This window comes from Cupressus sempervirens, chromosome 1 (genome assembly GCF_028749045.1).
Source record: "Cupressus sempervirens isolate cs-2001-9-10 chromosome 1, ASM2874904v1, whole genome shotgun sequence".
NCBI classification, from domain to species: domain Eukaryota; kingdom Viridiplantae; phylum Streptophyta; class Pinopsida; order Cupressales; family Cupressaceae; genus Cupressus; species Cupressus sempervirens.
Window position 1 is genome coordinate 571,795,363 of NC_143118.1, and position 18,625 is coordinate 571,813,987.

The 18,625-nt window shown below is 37.1% G+C and overlaps 1 protein-coding gene across 2 annotated transcripts in view; it reads right to left on the reverse strand.

The window, feature by feature from the left end:
• The window catches only part of LOC149578701 (S-adenosyl-L-methionine-dependent methyltransferases superfamily protein), a 205,254-nt gene extending 187,020 nt beyond the window's left edge, over positions 1-18,234 (reverse strand). Inside the window, exon 1 of one of the 2 annotated variants that reach the window (XM_089831198.1) lies at positions 17,945-18,234. In XM_089831198.1, coding sequence (XP_089687324.1) covers positions 17,945-18,030 — 86 coding nt within the window. In that variant the 5' untranslated portion in view covers positions 18,031-18,234. The remainder of the gene's footprint in view (positions 1-17,944) is intronic. The other variant, XM_089831207.1, reaches the window with a different exon arrangement.
• Positions 18,235-18,625: the final 391 nt, after the last annotated feature.

Consider the following 18,625-nt stretch of genomic DNA (forward strand, 5'->3'; position numbering starts at 1 on the left):
CAAACTCCAAAACTATTATTTAAATTAAAATACAAGGGTTGTTACTTGATTCCCAAAGGCCATAATGATTTGACCATGGAAACTCAAGCTATAGCCATTTTAGTGTTGGTTACTCCAAACTGGACAGCAAAGAATATAAAAGCTAACTAAATTTGAAAACCTACTGAAATGACAACTTAAGAACTAAACAACCTTGCACAGAATCAACACATCAATCCAAGCAACTATTCCATTCAAAACGCTAAGCTATTCAATCAAGTTTCCTTGCTCAATCCTTCAAAACTACGTTTTCTAATCACAGAGTGCTCCACATATAGGTGTTGTCTGTATAGATGCCTGTCTAACCCCTGGAAATGAGTTAGAAGGTGTTCTTATAGGCTCTCCTAACCACCTTGTCCTTTGGTTTGAGCCATAACTACCCATGTTGCTCTTTCTTCCAAACTGTGCATAAATTGCTATTGCAATTTGCAAAAATTGCAAAGTTGTCAATGAGTAATTTTGACAACTTTTGCAATTTTGCAAACTAAGACTTCAAACTTGACCAGTTTGTTTTCAAACCTCATAAAATGAACCTAAGACACCTAAGGACCTCCTTTGAACATGTCTAGCCCCTTTTTAGGCATTTTTTCCAAGTTTTGCCTTATAGAGCAATTTTGACCAATTTATGCCTATTCAGACCTAGTTGGTCAAAACTTGACTCATACTCCACACTCACCTAACCACACCTCCCAAGACTAACTTGGGACTTTATATGTAGTCTTTATTCCCTAAATGGTTAATTAGACCATTTACAAACCAAAAATTGCAAAGTTGTCAGTGAGCAATTTTGCAAACTAAGACTTCAAACTTGACCACTTAGTTTTCAAACCTCATAAAACGGACCTAGGACACCTAGGGACCTCCTCTAAACACTTCTAGCTCCTTTTTAGGCATTTTTTCCAAGTTTTTCCTTATAGAGCAATTTTGAGCAATTTATGCCTATCAAGACCTAGTTGGTCAAAACTTGACTCATACTCCACACTTACCTAACCACACCTCCTAAGACTAACTTGGGCCTTTATATGTAGTCCTTATTCTATAAATGGTTGGTTAGACCATTTACAAACCAAAACTTGAGTCAAGGTTTTACCTTACCCCTAGGCGCTCCTGCACCATTCTCCCCTTGCAAGAAGAAGCCTAAGGTACTTGTGGAGAAAGGAACTCCTTGTTGATGCCATGGTTCTTGAAATCACTCTCAGCAATCCAAGTTTCTTCAGCTTTAGGTGTATCTAGCCATTTCACTAGATGTTCTTTATAAACCTTGTTCCTTGTACTCTTCTTCACTCTAGAATCTAGTATCCTCTCCACTTGTGATTGCTTCCTTTCAAGTACCTACAGGTCTGAGATATCCTTTCTTAGTTCTTCCTAATACTCTACTTCATCCACCTTTGGACCCTTGTAAGGTATCAAGTCTTTGACAATGAAGATGGGAGAGATAGCCATGTCTTTGGGCAAGTCTACATTGTAGGCATTGGGTCCATACTTCTCTAGCACCTTGCATGGCCCAATCCTCTTCATCTGCAACTTACTGGGGATGCCCTTTTGTAACCTAGCATTATTCAAATAGACCATCACTAAATCTCCCACTTGAAATTGTAGTTCTCTTCTCTCATCCTTCTTCTTTTTCAACTTCTAATTTGTCTCCATTAAGGTCTACGTAACCTGATCATGCACCTCTTTCATAGATTGAACAAAATCATCAGCATGCCCACTAATGTTGTCATGTGTTGGTAGGTCTCTTAACTCCATTATGCCCCTTGGATGTGTAGCATACACCACATGAAGAGAACTTAAGCCTGTTGTCCTATTCTTGCCATCATTGTAGGCAAACTTTGCCTGAGGTATAACTTGCTCCAAACTCTGTCCATACTCCTTGGTAAGACACCTTAAGAGGTTGCCTAGGAGCCTCTTGATGACCTCTATCTGCCCATCTGTTTGGATATGGCAAGAAAAACTATGAGCTAGATTTGTTCCCAACCTCTTCCATAGGGTCTTCCAAAAATGCCCCATAAATTTGATAAATTTGACATCTTTGTCTGCTACTATGCTCCTTGGTAAACCATGTATTATGACCACCTCCGTAAAGAAAAGATTGCCTATATTGCTTGCATCATGTGTTGTTTTGCATGGGATGAAATGGCTCATCTTGTTGAACCTACCTACCACCACAAACACACTATCTAACCATGTCCTAGTCCTTGGCAATCCCACTATGAAATCCATGTTGATGCACTCCCAAGGCCTATTAGGAATGGGTAGAGGTTGGTAGAGTCTTGCATTGGATGAAGTGTTACATCCCAATTTTTGACCTAACTTGAAATATAGCCGTTGAGGTTCGCATGAAGTCAGTTGGTAGTTTAATTTTTTATATCTGAGGAAATGGTAAGATAGTTAGTCGTCGTGATTTCAAGTGAAGATGAGATGTTAGTTGATCGTTAATCACGAATTCATGGAATTAAGAAGATGGTTAACTGTTGTGATTATTTAAATAATTTATTATGATGATAATATAATTTAACGGTGGAGAATTCCCTTGTAGGGATCATGTCAGTGGGGTGGAAGCATTGTTGAAAAAGAATTAGGTAGGAACATCACCATCACTGAGCAGATGGGTAGAGGACCTAGCAACTTGGAACAAAATACATGTACAGGACCCGCATGAGTTATTTAGTAAATAATTTAAATATAAAAATGATTTGGCATCATTATAATTTAATAATTTAATAAAGTGATGTTTATAAGTACATACAAGATTTTAATACTATTCGAGTTATAATAACATTAGAATTATTATAATATTCGAATTACAACCTTCCAACTTTATTCTTTTCAATTAATATTCTTTGCTTTTAAATGATAACATTTGGCATGATTAATCGATTAATATTTGGCAATTCGAATTGTCTTTCCAACTTCTCTTCAACTCCTTATTCTTTTCCTCTTTATTTCTTTTTCATATATTTTTATATTTGTGATGCATTTGAATGGCTTCTTATAACTGATGGTAGCTGAAAAGCCAAGCTATTTCCTTTATTAAAGAGTCTCCTTGATCGTATTTCATATAACTTACTCCTTGTAATAACCCCAACAAGTTATAACTCCTTCAAACACCAAAAATCTTTATACTTCAGTTGTTTGACATTTCGTCAAACACTTTGCAAGCAAACTCCGATACCACTGTAATGACCCTGCTCAATTCCGACCTTAAAATGCTGATTGAAGGCTCGAAGAATTTTGTCAAACACTTTGCATACAAGGGGTCATATGACTGATATAACTTTTCAGATTGCTGCAATGACTCTTGTTTCGATTTGCATCAAAGAGAATGCTTACAAAAAGACTCCAGATTGTCTAAACAATGACCTAACATGAATGTGCAACTAATTTTGACAATATTCAATACAAATATGTGACTTAACTACTTGCAAAATGCAGCTACAGCAACTAGTAATTATGACAAATACTTTGAATGCAACCTAGGATGGCATTAATGCACTTACAACCAAGTGACATTAATATAAACACTTAGTATGCAAAATTATAACATTATTCATACCAAAAAGAGAACTTACAGCCAATTGATATTTTGTCAAACAATTGGAATGCAAACTAATAAGCTGATCATCAACTCTAGGGTTGCAATATAGATAGTCTAAAAATTACAACGCTCTTTCAATTGTAAAATCCTAGCCTTCCTTTGATACCAATAATGCCAAATGGCAAACAAAGACAAGTACAATGTGAAATAGTGAAGTGCTGAAGCTATATTTTGTACTCAGCTGAAAACCTACATTTTTCAGAAGATATGCCAAATGAGAAGTGAAGAACCTGATTGTGGATGGCTGTAATAATTTTCTTCAATGCTACTCCTTCTGCTTTGCTTTTTTCCGATCTGCTTTTTCCACTTGCTTTTTCTGGATTTGCTTTTTTGTTTTGCTTTTTCAAACTGCTTTTTCAGCTTGCTTTTTTTCGATTCTGCTTTTTCGGCCTGCTTTTTTCAGACTGCTTTAAAATGGCTTCCTATAATTTCGGCCCTACTAAAAATGCCTCCTAAAATGCTAAAATGCTGAAAATGGCCTTAGGCCCAATGATGCCCTAGCTAAAGTGATTGAATTATCACCTCCAAATGTGCAACCCTTCAAAAGATATTTCACTTCCTTAGTTATGCAAATCCAAGGGAGTTTTCGTTCCCAAAGATCAACTGACTATCTGAAACCACTTGGCTCCACAATAGACTATGTGACTGAATCACAATTTGATGTCAAGAGAGAAATAAAAAACTGGATGATCAGAATGAAGCCCGGGGTGCCTATTTATTCTTTTTTCTCCACTTTCTCCAGAAACTTCTAGAACATTATTTTATTTTATCTATTAAGTGACTTTATAAATATTTTACAATTCAAGTCACTTTATTAAATTAATTAAATATAAAATTACCTTTTAATATTTATTTATTTGATAACTTTATAAATAATTAACTTAATACCACTTATTTATTTAATTAAAATAATTAATTAGTCATCCTCATAAAATATTCATTATTTTGGACAACCTAATTAATTAAATTAATTAAATCAAATTGCCTCCAAAATGGGGACATGACACTCCTCTCAGCAATTTTGTGTCTTTCCTGCCTCTGTTGTACGTTTGAGAGAATCAAAGATTGTCACATTTGTGTGACTTATTTATTTCCATATCCGTCAATCCATTCTGGCATCTCTAACCACGGGAATCAGTTCAAGGAAGATGGAGATTATCTTCTCCAATCGCGGGAGCTAGAAGACTAGATTGTTTAGCTCACGTAAGCCATTCTAAGTTTTGTCAATCAAGTGTGTATTCGATTACGTTTATTTCTTACACTTCACCAGTCGGTGTTTTGCCTTATACTTTATGTGATTAAATCTGGTTGTAAGTTTATACAGACCGAATAGGAGAATGTTTTATATTTATTCTCTCAGATGGAATACATAGAATCAGTACCATTCTACTGTTGTTCTTTAGTCTTTGAATTTGTGTCAGCCGAATGTTTTATAATTATTTTCTCAGAGGGACTTCATAGAATCTGTACCATGCCACTGTTGTTCTTTAATCTATGAATTTGTGTCGACCATGGTATGAGGAATGAAACTATAATGATACGAGTAAATGATCCTTGGAATTTATATTGAGTCGGATGCGTAATGAAGAGTATAGTTGAATTTGAAAGTCATATTCTTATATTACAGTGATAAATCAAAGAACCTAAATATGGAATTTTAAGACTCCGATTGATCAGTAAAATCATTATTTAAACTCATGCATATTCCAACTAATACTTTTAGTTTTTTTCTTCCTCTATCTAAAACGAATTAATCTTCTTAGATGGTTGAGAATGAAATGTTAAGAATAATTCACTATACCATCTACTAATATATATGGAGTATTCATGATTTTGTCAAATAACAAATTTTAAACCAGAGATTCAAAGTTATTTTGAACCAAGATAATTTGGAGGGTATTCAAATGTTGCAAGGCTTAAACATATCACTAGGCATGGAATTAGAACATAATGACACCGAGGAAATTCACCTGGCAGAGAGGCCAATGAAAGGTGAAGAGGTGAAGATTTAATCTTTAAACAAAATCAAGAAATCAGATTTGAATATGAATATTTAAAAGCTCATACTTGATCCTATTGTTGTAACTCTTGTCGTCAAATCTTGTGGTGTGGATAAATACCAAGAAGCCCAGTGGATGGTAAGATTTCCCTTGTCTATTCTGGGTAGGGAGGACCTTTCTCATTAGAGATCGTGTGGGGATAAGATTTGGTCTGAGGTTGGGTGGTTAAGCCCCTGCCAATGTTTCACCCCTCCCCAAGATGTCAGATGTGTGTCAGACAGAGATAAGCTATGCATTCAATTGTTATCGGAAACAGGTATTATCACTTTTATTTATGAGGTAAGATTAAATTCAGTTATTTCATTGTTACTATTATTTTACACCTAGATATAAGAGATGGATTAATGGATTGCTTTTCATTTATATGAATATTGAATATAAGTGCATTTCTAATCTTGAGATACTGTCACAATTAAGTAATCGGAAGGAAAGGAATGTGAAGCCCTAATTGATTGAGTGATAGCTGGAACCCTAAATGATACAGCGGTATTGAAAGCCCTAATTGAATCCAGCAGTATCGGAAGCCCTAATTGAATCCATGGTATCGGAAGCCCTATTTGAATCAATGGTATCAGAAGCCCTAATTGAATCCATGGTATCGGAAGCCGTATTTGAATCAGTGGTATTGGAAGCCCTAAGTGATACAACGGTATCAGAAGCCCTAAAAGATTCCAATGGTAATTGATGCCCTAAAAGATTTCAGTGGTAAGTGATGTCCTAAATTTTATGTAGTGGTATTTAATGATAATCGTCATTTGATTTTGATTCAACAAAATTGAATAGTAGTCGCTTTGTGATATTGTCATAGAGGTATTTGTAGACTAACCTGGGTGGTTGCAGAAGCATCCCTTGTTTTGATTTCAACCTCAGTTTCCATGGTATGTGGATTTCAATTTCTGTAGTACTTTCATTTGATGGTGTTTCAAGTTTTTAGTTAAGAAATTGTCTAGCTGATTTTAACAGTAAATCTTATTCACATGAATATGAATGATATAACTGTCTTCCTATGAAGATAAAGTGATAACTGTATTTTCTTTGAGCGTGTTAGTTGTTAATTTAGACTTGGGAAATCAGGATGTTACATGAAGTGCCCTTTGCCTTCTGACAAATTCCACATTGTGCCACATACCTCCTTACATCCCTTTGTATCTTGGGCCAATAGTAGAATCTTTCCACAAGGTCTAAGGTCTTGTTAAGGCCAAAATGCCCACTGATGCTTCCATTGTGCTTCTCTTGTATGAGATTTTCCCTCACAGATCCCCTTCGTATGCACAATTGCTGACCCTTGAAATATAACCCATTTTGCAAGGTATATTCAGAAAAGTCACCATGGGAATGATTTTCAAAGTTAGTACATACCTTGTAGGCCTCTAAAAAATCAGTGTCTTCCTCATATAAGTCCTTGAATCCATCTAGTCCTATGCTCTACAACTTGACCTCTTGTACCGTCAACAACCTCCTGCTCAAAGCATCTGCCACCTTATTGTTTGTGCCCTTCTTGTGTTTAATGGTGAAAGTATAGGACTGCAAGAACTCCATCCATTTAATGTGCCTCAAACCAAGCTTCTCCTGTGAATTGATAAAGCTTAGTGCTTGGTTGTCAGTAAAGACAACAAACTCCTTAGGCAATAGGTAATGCCTCCACTTCTTAAGAGCTTGAACAAGTGCATAGAGTTCTAGGTCATATGTCGAATACCTTGTCTTAGCTTCATTAAGTATCTCATTGAAAAATGCCACTGACCTGCCCTCTTAGCTTAAGACTACCCCAACTACTATGTTGCTAGCATCACACTCCACCACAAATGGCTTCTCAAAACTAGGCAAAACCCATACTGATTGAGTTGCCACTTCCTTCTTCAACCTCTCAAAACTTTCATCTGCTGCCTTGCTCCATGTGAACTTGTTCTTTATGCCTCCTTTAATGGTGTCATTCATTGGTGCACAAATTTCACTGAACCTCCTCATAAACTTCCTATAGAACTGTGTTAGGCCATGAAAACTTTTGACCTCAGTAACAGATCTAGGAGTAGGCCAACTTAAGATTGCCTCTACCTTACTTTTGTCCATTTCCAGACTTCCTTGGGATACTACAAAACCCAAATACACTAGCTCCTCCTTCATGAACTCACTCTTCTCAAGGTTTACTATCAGCTTTTCCTCTTGAAGCTTCTTCAACACCATTTCTAGGTGTTTCATATGCTCCTCCTTTGTCTTACTGAAGATAAGGATGCCATTCAAATACACAACAATAAACACTCCTAGACCTCATTCATCACTCTTGTGAAGGTACTTGGTTCATTGGTAAGGCCAAATGGCATTACCAACCACTCTCATGAAGGTACTTGGTGCATTGGTAAGGCCAAATGGTATTACCAACCACTCATAGAGACCTCAGCAGTCTTAAGTGCAGACTTCCATTCATCACCCTCCTTTATCCTAATCTGATAATAGCCACTCTTGAGATCAATTTTAGAAAAGTATCTAGCTCCGCCTAGACAGTCCATTAGGTCCTCTATTCGAGGAATTGGAAATCTATAGCTAATTGTGATTCTATCGATTGCCCTAGAATCAGTACACATTCTCCACTTACCTCCCTTTTTAGGTGCTAGGACAACTGGTATTGCACATGGACTGATGCTCTTCCCAGTCAGCCCCCGATCAAGCAACTCTTGGACTTGTCTTGCAATCTCTTTGTTCTGCTCTGGAGTCATCTTGTATGCAACTTTGTTTGGCAATGATGCTCCTGGTATGAAGTCAATTTGATGACTTATGGCTCTCTTTGGAGGTAATGTTGGCGATGCTCCATCACAGATTATATCCTTGCACTGATCCAATAGGTTTTGCACCTCTACAAGTACAGGTGTTTGTGAAGTTGGCTTCTCCTCCTTGGGCTTCATCATGATGGCATACCCTGCTCCTTCACCTTCCTTCAAATCCTTGAGGAATTCATTCCCACTCATCAGCAATGTCTTAGCAGTAGCCTTCTCTACCTTATCTTATTCCACTATGGACTGTATCCTATAGGTGACTCCATCCTTCTTGAAACACTATTTGTTTTCCTTCCCATGATGCACTGCCTCCCTATCATATTGTTGAGGTCTTCCTAATAGATGGTAAGCATCCATGGGAAGCACATCACATAGGCTCTTGTCTTCATACTTACCAATAGTGATATCTGCCCATAGTTGTCCATTCACTAATATGTTCTGTCTCTTGTTCAACCAAGTCACCCTATAAGGACACACATGGGTAATCTTTGTTAAACCAAGCTTTTGTACTGCCTCCTCTGACAAGACATTGTCAGTAGACCCTAAGTCTATGATCACTTTGCATACCTTACCTAGTATCTTGCATGCAGTCTTGAATAGTGCTCTTCTCTGCTTGGGTTCCTCCTTTACAAGTTCCTTAACCAAGACTCTACTCAACATGAGGTTCTCACCCTTCTCTATGTCAAGGTCCACTTCTCCTATTTTTTGATTGTCTTCCTCTTGGAGATAAGTGATTTACTTCTCTCCATAAGATACAGATGCCTTTTGTGGACATCTATAGGGAGGATGCCCCAACTTGCCAGAGTTGTAACACTTCATATTGCTGAAGTGTGAGCCTCTGCTGCTATTCCCATATCTACCTCTGCCACCATTATTGGGTCCTCTACCTCTACTAGAGCCTCCCCTTTGACTGGTCTCACTGGTCTGCTCATTTCATTTGGAATCTCCATAGCTCCTCTGTTCATTGGTCCTTCCACTAGAACCACCTCTTGAACCACCTTTGAAATCTTTACCTCTGCCTCTGCCTTTGGAACCTAAGTCTCCTTTCTTCCTTAATTTGTCTTCCACCTTCCTAGCCATCTGAAAACAATTTTGCAATGTGGTGAGATCGAACAAGCTCATTTCATCTTGGATAGACTACTTAAGGCCATTTAGGTACCTTGCCACCTTGATGCTCTATGCCTCTTGTACCCTTGATCTTAGAGCCAATCTTTGAAACTCTGTGCTGTAGGTAGCCACATCAAGATCCTTCTGCTTGAGATTCTGCCTCTGCTTGTGAATCTACATCTCATAATCTTCTGGCAAATAGGTCTCCTTTATCTTGGCTGCCATAGCCTTCCAATTGTCTATCTGTCTCTTCCCCTCACTCTCTCTTTCCTCTTGCACAAACTTCCACCATGTCAATGCTTGGCCCTTCAATCTTGATTTTGCAAATCTCACCTTCTGAGCCTCTGTTGTCCCTTTACATTTAAAGTAATTTTCAATACTCTCAATCCACTCTAGGACCACCTCTGCATCCATCTTGCCATGGAATAATGACACGTTCTCAAGATTCTTTCCTCCAAATGCTTTGAGGGCTTTGAGGAATGGTTCTTGCTCACCAAGTGGAGGATCAGGCTTAGGTATTTCATCCTCCAAGCTCACCTGCTCTTTACCCTTACTGAAGTCTTTATCTTCTTTTGCCTGGGTTGCATCTTCCATCTCTTTTAGCTTATCTTTCATCTCTTGTATGGCCTCATCAAGAAACCTGGTTTCCTCCTCCATGAGCTTCTTCTGCTCATCTACCTACTTAGCCAATTCTACATTGGTAACCATCTTTTAAAATCCACTTGATTTAGTGGAATACAACATACCATCACAAGCCACAATCTTATGGCTCTGATACCACTTTGATGGGGAGCTTCTTCACTCTAGAGCTTTCTTGCTCTACCAAGGCTACTCCTAGCCTACCTAGGGTTACTATTCCAACCCTAACCTAGAGGACTCTCTTCCAATCCCCTCTCTCCAAGAAACTCACCAATCAACTTAGGTTCCACTCCTTCTCACTCCACAACTCTTACTATACATCTTTTGACCTAGTGAGCCAAAACTTCACCAAATGCATTAAAAGGGCCAAAATCAAGTTTATGCCATCCTTCCATAGTTCTTGATATTTTTCACTTCATTCTGCATCCTTTGGGTAGGTCACCAATCAACTTAGGTTTCACTCCTCACTCCACAACTCTGATTATACATCTTTTGACCTAGTGAGCCAAAACTCCACCAAATGCATTCAAAGGGCCAAAAATCAAGTTCATGCCATCCTTCTATTATTCTTGATGTTTTTCACTTCATTTTGCATCCTTTGGGTAGATCTACCATACCCACAACCCCAAATTGCCCTATTTGCCCTTGTAGCCCTACGAGCCCCTATTAGCCCTCCTAGAAACAAGGAACCTTCACTAACTCACAAAAACTCTTAACAAGATCTATTGATGTCTTCAGGACTTTGTTTTCAAATGACCTAGGCTTGAAGATTTTCCAGGTCTTAGGCCCCCATGCTGTTTGTACTGTACAATTCCAGTTAACCCTTATTTTGAGGGTTTTATGGGCAATGACAACAAAACTCTTACTAAATGCTCTAATCCTTGCATCAAACCTTCTTCTCAAGTTTATGGACACCTATCACTCTACTCTACCATTGCCCATCCAAGATTGGCACGTGCCAAATCCTCTGTTCTCATTAGAAGTCAATTACAAGCCTTCATTGCACCTTGCCAAGCCTTCCTTGCTTGCCTAGGGCTCGCTTGTAAAAATAGCTTCTTGACTGCCACAAACTCCAAAACCATTGTTTACATAATATACAAGGGCTATTACTTGATTGCCAAAAGCCATAATGATTTGACCATGGAAACTCAAGCTATAGCCATTTTAGCGTTGGTTACTCCAAACTGGACAGCAAAAATGTCAAAGCTAACTAATTTTGAAAACCTACTAAAATGACAACTTAAGAACTAAACAACCTTGCACAGAATCAATACATCAATCCAAGCAACTATTCCATTCAAAATAGTAAGCTATTCTATCAGGTTTCTTTGCTCAATCTTTCAAAACTACGTTTTCTGATCACAAAACGCTCCACATACAGGTGATGTCTGTACAGATGCATGTCCAACCCCTGGAAATGAGTTGGAAGGCGTTCTTATAAGGTCTCCTAACCACCTTGTCCTTTGGTTAGAGCCATAACTACCCATGTTGCTCTTTCTTCCAAACTGTGCAAAAATTGCTATTGCAAAGTTGTCAATGAGCAATTTTCACAACTTTTGCAATTTTGCAAACTAAGACCTCAAACTTGACCAGTTTGTTTTCAAACCTCATAAAACGAACCTAGGACACCTAGGGAACTCCTTTGAACACTTCTAGCCCCTTTTTAGGCAATTTTTCCAAGTTTTGCCTTATAGAGCAATTTTGAGCAATTTATGCCTATCCGAACCTAGTTGGTCAAAACTTGACTCGTACTCCACACTTACGTAACCACACCTCCTAAGACTAACTTGGGACTTTATATGTATTCCTTATTCTCTAAATGGTTGGTTAGACCATTTACAAACCAAAACTTGAATTAGGGTTTTACCTTACCCCTAGATGATCCTGCACCACTATATTTTGTGGTGACAAAATGCAAGACAACACTGCCTATTTTACTACCTGCTAGAGTTGGCTCCTATTTCAAAAAGTATCTTGCAAAGTGGCAATCTCTCTTCCTACTTTGAAACTCTAAATAGCTTTGATTCTAAAATTTCTAGGGAATTTCCCTGCTCTAGGTAGGTGGGGGTTGTTTATGCGCATAACATTTCCTTTCATCTCTTCAAGAAGTTGATTGTTGTGGCTACAGAGCTTCATATGGATGGTAAACAAATTCCCACAAAAGTCAAGGGCAACTATTAAGAAGCTATGAAAAGACCTAGGAAAACAAGTGAAAAAAATGATCATCTACATAATGGTTATAATAGAGAATTCTCCTTGAAGTTTGGAAAAGGGTGACAAAGCTTTCATATACTAGATATCACTTTGTGAAGCAAACACAAAAGGTTTCATTTTAACCTTTTTTAATGCTTAATCGTCTTAGGCATAGTATTCAATTAAATTTTTCTTTCCGGATGTCTTCCAAGAAGCTCCATACAAGACAATAGTGAACAACTATGCACACTCTCTTTAATCACACAATGACACTTTCAAGAGTCTCGACTTTCATAATAGCATTGTCAAAACCTACAATCCTTCCACACTGTGGACGAAATACACATCCATTACACCATGCTCTTAGTTTAGCTACACAAATATTCAACATATGGTTACATCTAATCAACATGGTTGTACGAACCAACTAGCATCATACAAATCCACTCAAGACACATAGGAAGAGTATCATGCACACATGACACTATACATTCTACAAACAAATCTATTAATTGGGGCTAATCTACTAACATACAAACCAACTCATATCATTCAACCTAGACTACTTGTATGTCACAACAACTATAGCAAATCAAGTCTATGCACTATTTATTACCTAATCACCAGCCTAATCTTCCTACCATTGCCTCTATATATTTTTTGTGCATTCACACATCCACGAATATATGACAATTCTTGTCATGCATTTGTGGTGTCTCAACTATGTTTTAGCTACAAAATTATCTACAAATGCTTTGCAAATCAAGCTTTCCATCAAAACTAAACCTGCTTTCATTGGCTCAGATATGATTTTGCCTACATGTGAAGTTGCCTTGGGATTTCAAATAGCAATCAATTCAATGGTGTCAAAGCATAAGGATCAATTTTTTGTAGCCTGTCATCAACTATATCCATACAACTAGCACTTCTATTGCGATCATCATGAAAATGCAAAGTTGAACATTCTCCAAGAATGAGGATTCTTACAACCCTCTTTCGAAGGAAATCATGGGATCCATCTAGAGATCAAATCTATCCAATGTCAAAAGAAATAATTGAAAGATATTCACTTAATTTCAAAGGTGCAATTTGCTGACCTTGTTCTAAAAGGCTTAACTACAAACAAAAAAAGAAACATCTACTTGACTCTGGCGCTTCATTGAACTCTTTGCTCTACCCACTGTTTGCTCGTGCTTGTTTCTACAATTGTGGGAAAAGATGGGGGAAAAGGTTTTGGAGTTTTCCTCCCTTGATTGTGCATGTGCATGACTGTGGCTACTAAATCCAAAAGATTTCTCAAATCACAAGCACCATCAAGCTAATCTCGTATCAGTTACAATTGCATATCCCCTATTGTTAGCGCCTTAGAGATTAAACACCAATCTTCATTGACTCGATAATAGACAAATTTTCTTTTTTGCTCGCCAGCATTCATTCAAAGTAGTCAACCCAACAACCAACAGAAAAACCACTTTCAAGGGTGATCTATGCAAAATGTGATGTCCACAACAATCTGCAACAGTCTACATAGGAGTAACCAATTGTTCCTCACACAAGGCTAGCCTTTGTAGAAGGAAATGTTTTATTCCATATCAAAAGACTACAACCACCATCGAAACTACAAGCACGTGAAGCCTCTATAACTCCGCTCTCATGACAAGGATCTCAATCTTGAAAGGAAGCTGGATATGCAGAAGCAGCTTCTTGCACCAATCTATGTGCATTCATTTACTTAAAACAACCATTGAAAAACAGATTTGAAAGAAAACCCCACACTCTTAAACACAACTGAATGTATTATCAATACATAGAATTTACAATACAATTGCAGAGCTGTGCTCTTGCAGGAGTCTTCACACTAACCAATCTGCACTACAAAACACTCCAACATAGAATATATTTATAGACTGCCAGGTTGGGTGCCCAAGACTGCCATGTATCATCATCCTATCTACTAGATGCATGCAACTGCAGAAAGGAGAACATGCATGACATCAAAGGAGAACATGCATGACATCAAACTCTAACCTCCACAAGCAATTTGAACCTGCACGTGCAAAAGAGCAACCTAGTAAATGTAACAACACATGCAAGTTGTCTATAACAACATACACAAGCAAAACTGCATCCTGCTAAATGTAATAGCACATATATAGTGTCTATCTCAACATGCACATGCAACTGCAATGCAAGGCACTTGCATACATGCAAACTCAAACAATATATGGAAAGTGTCTACATCTAGAACTCCACCTATAAATAGCAACTTCCAAACATGACTCCTCAAAAAAGAAACTACTAATTTTAATTGACAATCCCAGATAAACTAACTATCAATTATGACTCTAATCAACTCACACAAAGTGGGACACCTACCTCCTAAAAAATTGCAACGTCTATCCAGCAGAATATATGCACCCAATGTGATGTTTTTCTTTAATTTATTAATTAATTTAAAAGTCACAGAACCGTTGTTCTGTGACTTTCCAATTAATTAATTAATTAAAGAAAATGTCACATCCAGTGCATTTCTTTGGCTATTTAGCCACGGACCTAAAAAATAGGTACCATGTCACCCATGCCACTTCACATGCATGAAGACATGTATGAAGAAAACTCAAGTTGCCACTCCCATATATGAGATCACTGGGGGCACAAATAATTAAGTAAATACGTAAATAAATTTAGGATAAAAGAGTTAAATAGTCACCAAAGAAAAGCTAGGAGTCAAAAAGGTTGAGACACCTTAACCCCAACACATCTAACTACACAAAACTAGTGCCACGCCATACAACAACCGCATTAAAGTGGTCTCAATAATACCCAATAGAATCCTACACAATACAATTTCAGCATATGTGCAAAAAGCAACTCACGCTGTCAGCAAGTCATTGACTCTGATAATCTATACTATTTGTGTTCCATCTCTTGCTTACAAAGACAAGCTTCTCTTGACATGGGGAGGCAAGTTCGATGACAACTACTCCTTTTTAGCACTAGATTATGGGGGTAAGCTCTATTCACCTTCTATAAGCATGTGTGGTTAAAATTAAGATCATTGATCCAAACATTTAGTGCACCAAAAGACTCCAAATCTCACTGGTTCCCAGGTAGAACTTAGAAGTATACATATTTCAAATATTCTCTGATTCTGGAGTTTCATAAAAAACTTTCAGTGTACACCCACAAGCTATCAACAAGAATGCACATCAAGAGTTGCACCCTACACACAATTAGTCCCACTTTCTATGCTAACACACATGGGTGAGTAATGAGGATGTCACTCTACAAAAGGGGCATAGATACAACATGCAATAATTCAACATGGTTGATAGTCTTTCAAACAAACGTCCACTACTTCATTTGTGCACTAGATGCAATAGAGGCCATCAATTAACAAGAAAGAATGAATGATCTGTGCACAAATCCACAAAACTCACACTATTGTGCATTGCTCTACTAAACTCTTCTCGTGCCAGATTATTCCCATGCGCACACAATACAACACTAAGATGTTTTGTACAAGGTTGAGAATCTGAAAAAGGCTTCACGCACATCTATGCAAGCATTCTTATATGAAGCATCAGAGTAGGCAATCCACACATGTACTTTTCAATCATGTTGCACCACTTTCAAGAGTTAGCACTTCAACTTTGACAACAACACTTGGTTCAGCTGCACACACATCCAACATTTTGCAATATCAGATCCACATGAATTTACAAACGAATTGGCACCATATGGATCTTCCCCCTACCACAATTCTGTCCACATGGAAAGCATGCATGCATGAGAGTTCTCATCAGATTGGCAGATATAGCTGATAGCCTACTGTATAAATACAGAAGATGCATACATTTTATAAAGTAATCTACTGCTGGGCCAGGTCAACCAAGCTAGTGAGCCAACTAGTATCATTTGGCCTAGTTTGGCCATACTCCAGAGAATCTCTGGTAAATCAAGTCCAGGCATTGTTCACTGCCTGCTCATGAAACTATGCTTTCCATTATTGCCTTCATGAACTTTTTGTGCGTTCACATTAAATCAATGGATATAGCACATTACTTTTCATGCACATGTCCTGTCTCTACTTTCCTTTAGCTGCAAGGCCATATAACAATGCTTCTGCAACTTAAACTTGCCATCAAGCAAACCTATTTCCATTAGCTTAGCCATTACTTTGCCTACCTGTGAAGTTGTCCTCCAATTTCGTGTGGAAATTGGATAAAAGATATGATAGAAAGAATAACACTTAAGTCATAGCTTAATTCATTCACAAAGTGAGTTATGTGCAGATCTTATTAGAAGAGTAAAACAAAAAAACATTAATCCTGCATGAATTTATCAGACTTTGCTAAAATGAATTGACGCCAAAATGAAACATTCATTCCCCAAAAGTGCATCCATAAACATAAATCAGAAGATTAGAGAAAAAGAAAAACCCAAAATAACATCTAAGAAAAGTAATAGCAACAACTACAACAAATTGTTACATGTAAAGTTAAACCTAGCACCCACTACCAAGAAGAAAATGGTAAAGAAATGAACACATGAATTCCACTCAGACCCAGATATAATTCCTTGTATTCTCCCACTCAATTAAGAAATACGACTAACCGTGCATGCCAAACTCTACAAATTTGTATAGAATTGCATTAAGCATATATTAATTATGATCAATGTGCAGAATACATTAGTTTTTTTCTCCTTGCTATGAGTTAGGAAATCAGATTCAATGTAGTAGATACAGAGTACATGAAATAGGGTTAATATATATTCCCGCCCAAGAAGTAGCTACATATATCAAAGGAGTTTATCTGCTCAGATATAATCGGTCTCTGCAAACAACAAATACACTAGAGCGCTAATTAAAAGAAAAATGCAATATACCTATAAAATCCCTATCCAGTACAAGGTATAGGTGTATAGGTAAGATTGAGTTTGTTGTTAAGCTTTGTCATGATGTCAAAACTGACGAACGCTTATTCGAACAAGACTAAAACTCAATAGGAAACATTCTTCAGTGAGCTTCTAGAGGAAGGCCTCCGGCACCCAATAAACGTCTCTCGGCAGTAGCCTACAAGAACTACCTTCACCTTTCTCTTTTTATATCTAGCTATGTTATTGCAGAGTTCTATTAACTAGGTTAGCTCGCTTGACGGTAAAACAAAATCAACATCATTTGTTTACAGCAAAATACCGTTGTTGTAGGAATATGATCATCCCTCACTCCTGCAAGTCAAATTTCCATGAAGGAAAATATATATCCTCTAAATTCATAAGTATTCCATTTCGAACTATGCATTGATAATATGAAGAACGATATTCAGTCTGATTACATGAAGCCCATACAAGAACATCTAACAGCCTCATCATTATTGAGGATTCGACAGAGAGTCCTAATAGTTGTGAAAATAACAAAAACACATTTAACCAATATTCCATGTATATAGATTTCAGCTGAAATTTTACAGCACGTGATATTGAAGCATCCAACTGAAGGAAAAAAAAAAATGCTGCATTAGGAGGCTGTTGTTAACCTGACAATAGGAATAAGGAAGTTAATGGGTTCCATTGCAAGAAACGCTGATACGAGTCTAAACTCGCAAGAATTTGGATCCTCCATAAGGCCCGCTACCTTCCCTCCACTGGACTTCGCAAATGCTATTGTCGCGTTCTTCAAATTATTCTCAACCCAAAGCTTGGGAATTCAGTGCTACAGTCATTTGGTACTTTTGCTCGTCATTAAAAATCATGGGGTATAGTCTACAGTGCAACTTTACCGTATTTTAAATGTATTTCAGCGGTTTAGAATAGAAGTGAGACTGCTGACGGTGCATATAAAAGTTGCCCCATGGCTAACCTAGTAATTAGATATAATTTTTATATCATTAAATATAAAATAATTTAATAAAAATAGAATTAACAAAGGGCGCAAGCGTCAAAGTTCCTGTTTTCATTATTTTATGGTTGATTGAAGTAAGTTTTGATTAAAATATAATGTATTTAGTTTAATAAAATAACAAATAAATAGTAATGACAAATAGAATATTATAATGGTGAGCTAAATTAAATTAGAGTATAATCAGTATATTATTAAATTATATAATTGCAATGATATATATTAATTAAAATAGTAAAAGAATATATAAATAAATATTATAGTATCATGGTAAATTAAAATTAGATGACATCGAAAAAAACATTTATGAGACCAAAGA